Below are 14,366 nucleotides of genomic sequence, written 5' to 3'. Positions count from 1 at the left end.
TAAGACATTTAAAAGAGTTTTTTGGGAGGCTTGTAGAGCCTATACAGTTGATGATTCTAATGTTGCCATAGACCTTATGAAAAAAGACAAAAGAACTAGTATGGGAATAATTACAAAGTATTAATCCTGAAACTTGGACTAGGGCACATTTTAGAGGCAACCGATACAATCTTATGTCGTCCAACAGTGTGGAGTCTATAAATGCATTATCTAGACATGCACGTAAGGTGCCGATACTAATGTTGATCGAATTTTTTCGTGTAACAATGCAACCGTGGTGGTTTCATGGACGTAACTTTGCAGGTAGTAAGTTGTATTATTAATGTTTGTGTGAAAAGTTGTTGATCTTAACTGTGTAATTTTCTCTATTTTTTTAGCAGAAGCAACAACAACACTCACCCTTTGGGTCGATGATATTGTAAAACAAACAAAAAATACTTTTAGTAATTGGGATGTTCGCATGTTCTCAAGTAAGAAATGCGAGGTCAAAAAGGGGAGACAAAACGTCGTTGTTGATTTCCAACAAATGACATGTACATGTAGGCATTGACAACTTGACGACATAGCTTGTGGTCATGTCATAAGAGTACTAACAGTCAACAATTACCAAGACTGCTTGATGTATGCATTAGAAGCTTACCATACCGAAACATTGAGGAAAGCATATGAGGAATCAATGAACCCTTTGCCAAAGCCATTCGAAAGGGAGATCCCCGATGGTTTGATGACTGTTTGGCCACCTATAATGGATAAACGTCAGCCAGGCAGGCCAAGAACACAGAACGCATTCCATGCCAAGGCGAGGGTCCAATAAGAAAAGAGTGTTCTACATGCGGTCAAACAGGACACACGAGAAACAATTGTTCTGGAAGGGCGTCCCACAGTCGAGCAAGTCACACGATAATTCTTACTAGGGAGACGACAATTAATATTGGGGCTTCTATGAGTTGTTCACAGAGCTATAATGCCAATTATGATTTAAAACTACCTTAAATTGAAGAGTTGTTAATTTATTATGTATTGTAATGTTTTCATTAACTTTCTAAGATGTTGTTCTTATGCTTTTATATTGTAATTTAGTTTGAACATCATAAGAGCAAATGAAGTTTTTATACTTGATTTTTAAAAATACTTGGAAATTAACGATAAACTAACATATTAATCTAAAAAAATACATATAGCAAACCCAAGACATGATAATCTTACAACAATTTTTTAACTAGTTATTAACCGCAAGGAATTGCAATGGGTACTTCTCTTTCTCGATTGTCATATACTCATCCCTAATTCTCATTTTATATTCAAAACGGTCCTTTTGCACCCTAAGATGTATCATCTCTGCGTCTTTGTCAGCAAGCCATTTTTCAGTCATTTTGATAGTCTTCTTAGTCTTTTTGATCCATTCTTCATGCTCTTTGATTTTCTTTTTATTAATCTCTATCCGTTCTTGAGATTCTTTGCATTATGATGCAATAACTTTACGACGTTCACTGAGAACCCGATACGACTTTTTATCCTGTTTTTGTTGTTCTCTAGCCCTTTTTAATTCTTGAAAAGTTGCATCCGACATATATGGGCATTCCGAAGAGGGTGTAACAAATGGGTCGACTGGATCACAGTAGTAACAATCTACTTCGTCGCATGAGCAAATTTCGAACTTTGAGGATGAACTCATAATAAAGTTGAGATTATTTATAGTATTTTTAATAAGAAAACGATCGTATATGTCGTATTTATACATCCTGGTAATCTGCAAATCATAGTCCAAAGGCAACCATTTCGTAGTCACTGTTGGAATTCATAGATGACTATTTGACATGACAAGTCACTGTAGTAATCTGCAAATCATAGTCCAAAGGCAACAATTTCGTAGTCACAGTTGAAATTCATATCACCGTATACAGGGCCGACTCAACGAGTTTGGGGGCTCTAAGCGAACCAAAAATTTGGGGCCCTTTGACATTTATTGTACTTAATGTTATAAACCCTCCTCCTTTATCCGGGCTTGGGACCGGCAATAACAAACTAAAAAGTTTATAAATGGCAGAGTTAATTTTTTTTATGTATATGTTTGTTGTGAATATATTTTATGACATAAAGTTAATTTTTCTAGCCTTTTTAGATGCAAATTCTTTAATGAAATTTTCATAATCAATTTATTTTACTAACTGTTTTTCTGTTGACAAAATAGCTAATCCATTTAATCTTTCTTGTGACATTGTAGATCTTAAATAATTTTTAACAGTTTTAATTTAGAAAAATTTCTTTCTGCAGAGGCAACAGTTACATGAATAGTTAACATAGTCCTATAGGCAACATATGCATTTGAAAAAACAACTAAACTTTTTGATGTAATTAAGTATATTAATAATTGTATCACGTTCTAAATGTACAATATGTCTTAAAAGTTTTAGTTCATGAAATAAATCTAAACCATCAATATCTAAGCTATCATCATGCTTTAAAGATTTTTCAAGATTTAAACAATGTTTTTTAAAGTATTTTCATCAAATGATTTTAATTTTTCTATACTAAATAGAAAACCAAAAATATTTTTAATAATAATAACTATAAGTATAGAAGATATGGATTAGGATTATACCGCCCCTAAGATAATGGAAAGCTCAAAAACAATGAAATCTGCAAATCTGAAATCAGTGAACAATGGAATCTGCCAATCTGAAATCAAAAATCAAAAAATTGAAAAGATTAACAAATTTGATCATTCATGCCATTTGAAAAAAAGCCAAAAACAATTAAAATACAAATTACATAACTTAATAATAAAACATTATGTTTAAGACATTATATAACTAGATGTCAAACAATAATCATAATTCAAAAAATTGAAAAGTTTAACAAAAAAGCTTGTTCTATCATTCTATACTATGGGTATATTTCATCATAATTCAGTTTTGAGGGAGTTTAGGGCCAATCAACCAAACCAAGAGCCAAAAAACATCAACCTTTTTGAGGAATGATTCACCAAACAAAGTAAATTAAAGTAGTGGGACAAAGCTTATTTGCAGGTGGATGACTTGAAGAAGGGAATTAATCCTTCTTCCTCCCTCAAAAATTTGGATTTTGATCCCAAATATCTATCAGCAGCTAATCAGTTATACAAGCTGGACTCGTTACAGCCATGGCTCTTGTTGTAAGTACACATTTTTATTTTATAAAAATATCAATATCTAATATAATAATATAATAAAATACAATAACAAATTGTTAATTAGTCACAGCCATGATTGCTCTTGCTGTAACCTGTAATGTAAGTACACATTTTCAGACACTGGTTTGAATGGTTTCAGCTAATCGGCTATTAACCCCAAATCCCCAATTACATAATCAGACAACAGGAAAATCAAAACTCAAAAGGGAAAATACAAGCATTGAAGCACAATACAGTTTCAAATTCAATGACAACAGAATAGCTAATTGCCTGATTACCTGATTTTGATTTTAGAGTTTTGACTTTGAGGCTGGAGCAATGGAGAAACGCGAGAGACGAGAAGCCGAGAACAACAGCCAATAGGTCAGTAGCGAGCCAACGATTCAATCAACTGTGGAGCAGTGGAAGAATCGATCGGAGAAGAAGGGTAGAAGGCCTAGAATCGAGTCCGAGTATGGAGAAAAGAAGGGAAGTTTAATCGTCCCGGCGTGATTGTAGTAGAAAGAATCGCAGGCGTAATATTTTTTGGGGAATGGGGAGTATCGGACATAGAGAGAAACGGCCTTGAAATTAAATGGGACCCCTTACAATTTGGGGCCCTAAGCCCTACCTTTACACAATCATACATAAGGCCGGCCCTGACCGCATAGAAGTCTTTTAAAGATTCCAATCTTATAGCCCTTTAAGGATCATAAAAAAATGCATGCAAATTATGGAATACAAAAAATATAAAATTGTAAAAATTAAAAAATTTAAAGGTTTTTTTTTTCAATATCCCTAATAATAAATCTCAAAAAGTGGTACTTTCATATCCAAAGTTGTCAAGATCAAGATCTTAAATAAGATCGTTTTACGTTTTGCAAGATCGTGATCAGGATCAAAAAAATCCTACTAAAATGAACTTATATTCAAATTTACACGCACAATAGTAGGTGTGAAGTAAATATTATAACTAGGTGTTGATTAAGACGTCGATAGTAGAATCAACTTTAATTTCTTAAATATGAACCATAATTTTTGTTGTTACAAACTGCAAAAATTAAGAAGAAAACAACTTAATTATAAAAAAAATATATCATTTTGATCATATAGAACTAAAGACATAAGATCACAAAGGGATTATTATGAGTGTGGTCTGCCTAATTTGAGATGAGTTGATGAAACTATGATGTTCTACAAAGCTTCTTGTAATTTGTGATGCTCGATTTCAAGTTGAATAGACGATTTTTTGATACTCATCTATATAATAAAACTAAAGAGGTGAGATCATGATCGTTTTCACTTGTAGTATCTTAAAATCTTAAGATCTTAAAATTAAGATCGGAATTTTAACAACCTTATCGCATCCTATTTAAGATACCAACGACAATCAACTCATTATCACATCCATTTTAAGATACCAACGACATTCAACTCATGGATTACATGTGTAACAAAAACATAACATAAGGATAGTCCGCATAAGAAAAAAATTGTTTTGTCATGAATCCGTAACAAAAGGATCATATATGTAGCTTAGCCTAATTTATACAAGAGCTTTTGTAGGGGTGAGCGCGGTGCGATTCGGTGCGGTTATTAGCCAAAACCTCACCACTAACCGCAAATGCGGTTAATCCATTTTCAAAACCGCTTGGTGCGGTTATCTTTGCGGTGCGGTTAGACGGTTATTTTTGCGGTGCGGTTTTGTTTTTTTTGTGTTGTGGTTATTAACCGTATGAATTTGGTGCAATTATTTTGCATGGTTTTTAACCACAGTTTAGAGCTCCAACGGTTTTAAGAGTTCAAACATATTACTTGTAATAATAAAAATCATCAGGTATAAGACAACTAACTTAAATCACAAACAACTAACATCTTAAAAATGTCAAATCAATAGTAATTAATAATAAATATCTTAAAATTGTCTAATTTCACCATGTTTCAAAGTTAAACATAACAAAAAACCAACATTTTTGTCTTCTAGTATTTTATTCATCTATCATCGATAAAACTTGTCTTATTTTATATATTTAATATATTAATAATTAATAAAAAAATTGTATATGATATATGCGGTGCAGTGCGGTTTTTTTGTGGTTTTTGAAAGCTAATAACCGCACCGCACCGCAAATTTGCGGTTTTTGAAAAACAGAAAACCTCACAATCGGTTTTTATTGCGGTTGTGGTTTATACGATTTTTGCGGTTAATTTTAGTTGCGGTGCGATTTTTGCTCACCCCTAAGCTTTTGTTTACGGTCCAGTTCTTTTATATTTTAGCATCTTCAACATTTAACTCTACATATATCATTTTTGGTAGATGTCTAGTAATCCTTATTTTATATATATATATATATATATATATATATATATATATATATATATATATATATATATATATATATGAAAAATGAATTAACTTTTCAAATTCAGTTTCCTAATAGTTAACAAATTTATTTCGTCTATTTAAGATTCTTTAAACATACATTAAATTATTTCAAATGAATATTACAGTGAATTACAAATTACGACTATAATGATAATTCCTACAAGTATGGATGAGTTCGGTTCGGTTCCAAAATTGGACCGATCAGACCCGAAACCGAAAAATAAAAATAATTGGAACCAATAACCAAACCGAATACCCTTATGTGGTTCCAATCAGTTCTCGTTTGGTTCTTCAGTTAATTGGCATATACCTAATATCGAATATCTATTTTTAAATTTGGTCCATTGGTTTCTAAAAAGGTTACAAAATGTCAACATGCAGGATGATAAAGTCTTTTACTACTTGCTATTGGTATTCTCTAGAACGAGAGGGAATCTCATACCAAAAGGCAAAAGTAATCTGCTTCCCTCTTTATAGGTCGACCTTATTAATGTTCTCTATGTAGTATGATATGCTTTCACACCATATATAAATACCAGAAGGCAAAATCATTCTTTATATAGTACTGATATATGCTTTCACACCATATTTATTCCAAATTGAGCAATAGGCAAACAAATATGACCAAAGTACCATCTTTTCTTGCTGTCAAATAAGACTTTATATTAAAACCTTAATCTACACAAAAGATGCACCACCACCGTACCCATTAACTAGACGCATCAAAAAAATATGCGCCCAACAAAAGAATGTGTATATAAATTTAGGGGTGGAAATTTTGGACAAGATATGAATTCGACACGAAAATAAACGAGTTTGGGTTGAGATTTCTGATCCACCGAATAAACAGGTTGTGTTCGGGTTAGTATTTGGCTTCATGGGTCAACCCGCCAACCCGTATAATTTTGTATTTTTTTTAAAAGATATTACCGTTTAAAACAGACTCCCCTAAAGATGGTTCATCATTTGATGGTTCACCGTATAATATATTAGATTTAAGTTAAGTCACTACGTCTATTAGCCTAAGCACGTTGCATGTCTAAATCAAACCATTCATCGTTATTATACAAATAATATATGGGTTCATGGGTCAACTTATGAACCCGCCAACCCGAATCTGACCCACGAACCCGCTAACACATATAATTAAATGGGTTAGACAGGTTGTGTCCGAATTGATGTTCCCAACCCGCTAACTTGTAACCTGTCAACCTGCAACACGAATAATTATATGGGTCGTGTACGGGTTGATGCATTTTGACTCGCCAACCCGAATCCGACACGATTCACACCCATGTCATGTGCATTTGGTGTACCCAAACACCATAAGTATTAAGAATGTAATATAAAATAATCATTTAAATATAAAAACATCATAACAAGCCACCTAGAGTATCAATTTGATTTCATTATGCGAGAAAATATTCATATTAAAAACGAAAAAGAAAAATTAGAATTGGAGCAACGAACGCCTTAAACTAGTGTTTCACATATCTTCTCTTCTAATAAAAGACTCTTTAGTTTGCCACATGTCACCCTTATAAACCAAACATTTGCCACGTGTCGTTTACTCGTGCTTCTATAAATTTTTTTCCCGCCTAAATCCTAATCGTTGCTATTCTAATTGTCCCTACGTATTCGGTGGTATATTTTCAAAAGCATTTATTTTATAGTAACATCCCGTTAAATCAGCTACAGGTCTCTAAAATTTGAATTTTTGCTTTAATTAAATTGGTATGAGTTTCCATCTTAAGGCCTTATATCATGAATTAGGTCGCCGATAAATTTTCAATTGATATGTAAAATCCCAATATTTGTGGAAGAAATTTGATTCCATATTCAAATTTACCTACAAAATACGACTTATATCAGGCCTCCAATTGTCACGATATCGCTTTTCACCCAGGTTCCTTTTTAATATGTGGTTCTTATATTATATTTACTGTTTTGATTTTTTTTTATTATTACTATGTGTGTATGTGGCATTTGACTGAATCTAATGATATTGAGAGGCCTCTTGTATATGATTTGGTTATTGAATACTTGAATTTCATGTTGCAGTCTATGTGTTTGATAAAATGTCCATGAGAAGTTATTTTTCATATTAACGACTATTACAGAGTACAATATGTGAGTTTGTGTTGTTTGTTTTACTCCTTAAATTTGAAATTTGGTGTGAAGATTCATAAAACTTTTGTTTGATGGTTATCTATGTTTATAGAAAAAATACAGTAAAAACGTGTGTATGTTTTATATGTATGTGAATGTGTCTGATGAGACATTTTTCTTATAAATTATAGTTCTTCAAGTCATATCTAACATCTTAACCTTTTTTCTATTTTTCTTAAAGATGTCTGTTGCAATTGTTCGATATATCTACAAGTGGTGGAATGTATCAAGATGGCATCCTGGGATTTTTATGTTGTTATCAAGGTAACACAAACTTACATTTTCATATATATTTTTATTTGGTTCTTCATATGGATAGTGATTTAAATTTGATTTTTTTAATGAAACAACATATATCATTATACTTATTTATGACATAATATGGTTAAAAAAGAGCATGGATTTTTCTTGCAACTAAAAACAATTCATTTATAAGAACTAATTTTTTTTATAGCATTAAGACTTTCATTACTTCAGTTTTCTTTTTCTCCATTTATCCGTTTGTCGATTTTCTGTGTGATGACTATAATCATTGAGAGTTCTGAAAGCATTCGTGCAATCTGAAAATTGGACCATCAAAGTTTGTAAAGATTAGTTTTGGATTACTATTTATATATACTTTGTGATGTTAATTTCACAGTCAATACATATTACCAATTTTATGTACTAATATTATATTTTTTCATGATTCTTTTATTCATTCAATCTCTAAACTTTCATCAAATTCTAAAATATGTAGTGATCCATTATTATCATAATTATTTCTTGAAGGCTTTATCATCCAACTAATGAGCATGGAGGATTACTTACCTCTTTATCGACAGTTTTGCTCACGAGATGGTGGACCTAAACTGCAGGTTATTTAGAATTTATAATTGGAATTGTTCTTTGTTTAATTATTATTCATTACAGATTTGTCTTTTCCTCTCTATACTGTCATTTCTCAATTTTTGTCTAAGAAACTTTGAATTTGACTGGTTTGATTAATTAGGTAGAATGCAAAAAAATAAGAGAATGTAATAATAAGAAAAATCAATTAAATTTGTTGGTCATAAAATTGAGTAACTGTAGATGGGTTGAAATGTAAACGTATAGTAACGTAATTATGTAAATACAATTGTTCATTTTTCATTCTGACTTATCATAAAGCGACCAACCATCAAAACTAAGAAGAATGGATGAAAAGAACAAAAGGTTAGTGCTTTCTTTCGAGTTTTATATTTTTTTCCTGTTTTTTATTGATGACGAAACACATATTTTTGATTCCTAAAATCCAAACGTGACATTTTCTACAATTATACCACCTTGGAATTAACTATTTTATGATGTTTGAAAACCCGGTATGAAATTTTATGCTAAAAATTATTCTATTATATGTTCATGTTATTCTAATGCAAGAAACAACAATGTACTTGTGTCGATTTGTTTATTATAGCATTGAGGTGAAAATGTCAACACAAGTTATAGTGCAATATTTTGTTTGTGTTTGTAACATTGTGTTATTGTGTATGTGTGTATGTTTATTTGTGTTCATGTGGAAAAAATATTATGAATTATACCAATGTACTTTCATTTACCAAGAAATTAGATAATGAGCTCCCAATTATAACATTGTACTTTGAAAGAACAATGCTATAATATGCAATGAATCATCTTTCAATGTAGTTTTCTCAATATATCTTTCGATTTAGGAATGGGTATTTTTGGGAAAAATTTTCTTTTTTGGATGTTTCTTGGAGTAGATATATTAACCGGTCATTTCTCTTGATAAGGCGCAATATTAATATAAAAGGGCATAATGGTCGTTTTCTGTTTAAAATAAATAATGGCAGTTCTTTTAACCTTAATTATAAAATAATAGCTTTCAATATATGTGGTATGCAAATCAACCAAGGGTGGATGATATGGTGCAATAAAAAGAATAAAGAGTAAAAAGGGTAATTTAGTCTTTTCATTGTTGTTACCAATAGTGACACGTTTTAATAGAAAAAGGGACATGTTTTTTTCTCTTAAGAAGGTGAAAGATTAATAGAAAAGGGCATAATTCATTTTATGTTTTAAAGAAATATTGTCATATGTTGAAATGATAGTATGTTGATAATTCATTCTATTTAAAATATCATAAATATGTTGAAATCTGATTTCTGCATATTTTAAAATAAACAATTTTATGCTATTTTCTAAGAAATACATATAAAAATGATTAAAAAATTTATCTAAAACTTATGCTACACCGTGATATTTATATAATTATGAATCATAACCATATTTATCTACAAAATTCCACATAACTTATGTTTTTTTGAGCATTTCATGTTGTGGCCATAACTCAATATTACATGCACAAAATTAAATTCACAATCAACATCTAGCTCAATGGATATGCATTACTCTTCTGTTCTAATTCTAATTTATCATAAAATCATTAATTTAGCCAAGATCAATACGCTTATGAATTAGATTTTACTTCATCATAGCTAAAAGATAGGCAACAAATATTTAGATGATTGATAGCTTATAACATAGATTTTACATCTTCAAAGCTTTCTATGGCATTATCAGACTCCTTAAACTTCAGTTGTGCTATTCCAATGGTGATCCACACCTTCAGAAACAAAGAGAAATTGCTTAATAATATATTGGTTTGGAAAAGGTTCTTTTAGTCATTTATACAAATAGGGGACGACTGGAATTAAATTCCATGAGTTCTTGGAAGGAAAGTTGAATTTCATCACAAAGTTAGGTATGATTTTGTGAATTCCAATGGAATTCAAATCCGTGGTCATTTTCAACCAAAAGGCAAAATGGAATTGAATACCAACATTTGTAAAATAAAGGAGGTCACAAACCTCATCCCATGAAGGCTCCAGTTGGGTGTTACCTATATAGTTAAGTATAAAGTAATCATATGGATTCTTTAATACTTTTCAGTTTTCACAATAAGAAGTTATAGTAGATCATATTTGTAACTAACTTGGACAATTAACAATATGAAATAGCAGTCATATGCCCATTTAGCCCAAAAAGATTATGATCACAATCTACATGTTATTTTACTGTGTATCCATTATGAAAAAAAAAATTATAAATTACAATATAAAGTATAAGTAACATATAACTGATACTCATGAGTTGTTTCCATTAGAGACTTCCAGATTTCTCCGATTTCAAGTAAAACTTACGCCTTTTGCTTGTGTAAATTGACTCTCTCATGTGTTAAAATGATAGCAGCTTCCTACTTTCCAAGTGCTTCATGGTATTTTTCCCACCTTCAATATTAAAAATAAGAACATATAGTCTATATATAACAACAATAGATATTATATATGATCTAAAATTTAAATTACTTACATGTAATTTATGAGATGATTTAGGAGGTTAACTTGATTAGTATAAACAAATAATTTCATAACATAAAAACAATTACAGATGACTAGAAAAAGAAAAACCAAAAGGTATCGAAAATTACTCATCTTTATTGCTCAGCACACCACCTCCTTCGTCCACAAATACAAATCGTGGATCAAAATTCAAATCATTGTACATATTAATTTAAACTATTCATTATATCATTATAACCTTATAAACATCCATGTTTGTAAATGAATAAATTTATTTTAATCATTGATTAATCATGCTTATGATTTATTTTTAATGTTTTTTTATCTCACCCGTGGTGTCCACGGGTTATAACCTAGTATTACAATAATAGTTTCCAACAATCAAACATTTGTTTCTCAATATCCTCCCTAATAAATAAAGAACTTTTTGTCACATGTCACACTCTCATTGATTTGGCACATGCCATTTTGTGGTTATTTTCAATTAATTTTTTTCCACATGACATTTTGTGGTTTTTTTCATTTTATTAATTTTCACATAATATTAAATGTAATAATTGCAATAAATATAATAATAAATGCATATCAATTTCATTAATTGATTTCTTTCTAATTTCAAATTTTCTAAATTAAAGTTTCATTAGTTTCCTTTGTTTATTTATCGAAATTATTTGTTTAATTTAAAAGAAAAACAAACAATTTAATTTTAATAATTCAACATTTTTCTATTTTTTTCTTATAAATTCAAACTTCTCAAATGTTTAGAATTTCATATTTTTTTCTTTAAAATGAACTCATTAATACATGGGTCTTACACCTTATATAACAACAAAGAACGGTTCTTTGATGTCATTTGACGCAATTTTGCATACATTTTACCGTGGTGAGAGCTCTACTTCGTAGCAGTGGTATGGAAAATAAGAAAGTAAGTAATCTATATATTTTTTACTATGCACTATCATTTTTTTATATATATGTTGTTTTTATGCAAGAAAAATTGTAATAATCACTACAATAGCAAGTATTAAAAGTCATTAAAAGTGGAGCTAAAATTGTAAATTTTGTAAAATAGGATGTTATAGGAAAAACTACAAAAAAAGGGATATCATGGGCAAAACACAACTGTGTTTTTTCCAAGCATAAAAGGCAAAATCATTGTTTTAATGTTTTCCTATGTTCTTACAACACGTGTGCCTGTTTTCTCATTATTTTTGTACGAAAGTATAAACTCAAGAACTCAACATTTTCCCCGCATCAACATTTCATTTTATTATGAAACAGTTGGTTTTCATCAAACAAATACAAAAGAAAACTCACTACAATCACACTCAACCCTCAGATGATTACAACGAATCTATTCTATACACAAATATGTTTATACAGAAAACCCTAATACGAAACCCAATTCTGAAGAGATAGAGAACAAAACGAGAGAGTATTAGTTGAACAGATCTTGAGTAGTGAATGAAAATGAGCTTCATTTGTACATTAAATACTCGGGGCAACATACAACCCATGGATAACCCACGAATCTGGTTCGGGTTATCAACCCGCGAACATATTCCATCTGCACACACAAAATACAACCAAAACCCCTATAAATACAATAACTTAACACAATACACCCTGCACTATCACCAACTACACAAATGATAAGTTTGCTATTATTATATTACTTTTAACACCCCCTCTCAAACTTATCATTTGAAACAATCATATATCACTTACCTACAAACATATTTACAAGACCAAGTCTTTTTGACAAAAACTCATGTTGAAAAGAAGTTAACGACTTAGTTAAAATATCTGCACTTTGATTAGATGACTCAACTTTAACTAGTTTTAAAACTCCATTTTCAATTTTTTCCCTAATGAAGTGAACATCTATTTCAAAAAAATTTGTTTTCTCATGGAAAACTGGATTAAAGCTAACTTTATAGCAGATTCATTATCAAAAAACAATTTAAGAGGAGTTAAACCTTTATAACCAAGATCATTCATAACTTTTAAAATTCACAACACCTCACATGTAACAGAACCAAGGCACGGTATTCAGACTCAGTTGAAGATCTGGATACCGTGCTTTGTTTCTTACTTTTCCAATAAACAAGAGAATTACCAAAATATACCAAATAACCTGATACATACCTTCTTGTCGACAGTCACTTAGCCCAATCAGCATCCACATAGCCAACAATGTCGAAAGAACATGATTTAGAGAACAAAATACCTTTCCCGGGACAATCTTTTAAGTACCTTAACAATCTAAAAACAACATTTAGATGAGCCTTTTTAGGCTTATGCATAAATTGACTTAAGACTTGAACTGCATAGCTTATATCAGGTCTGGTTACAGTAAGATAAATCAATTTTCATATAAGTTTTTGAAACTCAGTAACATTACCAACATATTCAGAATTATCATCACAATCTCTACTAAAAACAAAATTTACCTCCAAAGGAGTCTTAACAGGTTTACATCCCAACATTCCAAATTCATGTAAAAGTTCCAAACAATATTTTCTCTGATTCAGACAAACACCATTAATTGTAGGTAAAACTTCAATTCCCAACAAATATTTCAACAAGCCCAAATCTTTTATTCTAAATTTAGACTTAAGAAACAATTTAACATTTTCAATTTCTACACAACAATTTCCAGTCAAGATTATGTCATCTACATAAACCAATAAAATAACAATGGTGTTATTTTTGGTTCTGACAAATAATGAGTAATAACTTACACTTTGAACAAAACCAAAACTAGATAAGAAAGAACATAATTTTTCATTCCACTTGCGTGGAGCCTGTTTTAGACCATATAATGACTTTACAAGTTTACAAACTCTACCATCATTTTTAGAACGATATCCTTCAGGTAAAGTCATATAAACATCCTCAATTAAATCATCATACAAAAATGCATTATTAACATCAAGTTGGTAGAGAGGCCAAGAATTATTAACAGCAACACATATAGCAATTCTAACTGTAATAATTTTAGCAACAGGAGAAAAAGTTTCCTCATAATCTATATCTTCACTTTGATTGTGACAACCCGAACCCTTCTCTAGTTTCCGTTAATAAAATTTTATTTTATTGGGTTCCGTCAATTTCCATCGGTTTGGAAAATCATTTAATTATATGTTTTGAGTTCTATATTCGAGTCGAAACCAAAACCACGCGAAATTTCGGGAATTCCTTCGAACAAGACCGAGTTCACGCCCTGACTTGAGTTCACGGTCGTACACCCGTGTACGGCCGTACACTTATTTACGGCCCGTGTCCGGTGGACCCCACCACCGACCGATGAAAACCC

The 14,366-nt window shown here is 30.7% G+C and overlaps 1 protein-coding gene across 1 annotated transcript in view; it reads right to left on the bottom strand.

Annotated features, from left to right (window-relative positions):
• Positions 1 to 2,156: 2,156 nt before the first annotated feature.
• LOC145104481 (uncharacterized) overlaps positions 2,157 to 14,366 on the bottom strand; it is a 33,416-nt gene continuing 21,206 nt past the window's right edge. The window contains exons 6-13 of the mRNA XM_079041720.1: positions 13,890 to 14,036; positions 13,673 to 13,724; positions 13,501 to 13,572; positions 13,304 to 13,393; positions 12,776 to 12,975; positions 2,603 to 2,679; positions 2,344 to 2,459; positions 2,157 to 2,226 (exon numbers count right to left, since the gene is read on the bottom strand). Of these exons, the coding sequence (XP_078897846.1) occupies positions 2,157 to 2,226; positions 2,344 to 2,459; positions 2,603 to 2,679; positions 12,776 to 12,975; positions 13,304 to 13,393; positions 13,501 to 13,572; positions 13,673 to 13,724; positions 13,890 to 14,036 (824 nt within the window). The remainder of the gene's footprint in view (positions 2,227 to 2,343; positions 2,460 to 2,602; positions 2,680 to 12,775; positions 12,976 to 13,303; positions 13,394 to 13,500; positions 13,573 to 13,672; positions 13,725 to 13,889; positions 14,037 to 14,366) is intronic.

Source organism: Lactuca virosa, chromosome 4, assembly GCF_052849685.1.
Source record: "Lactuca virosa cultivar CGN04683 chromosome 4, Lactuca_virosa_CGN04683_v6, whole genome shotgun sequence".
Classification (NCBI taxonomy): domain Eukaryota; kingdom Viridiplantae; phylum Streptophyta; class Magnoliopsida; order Asterales; family Asteraceae; genus Lactuca; species Lactuca virosa.
The sequence above is the reverse complement of the archived record's forward strand: the minus strand, read 5'-3'. Positions and strand labels throughout refer to the sequence as shown.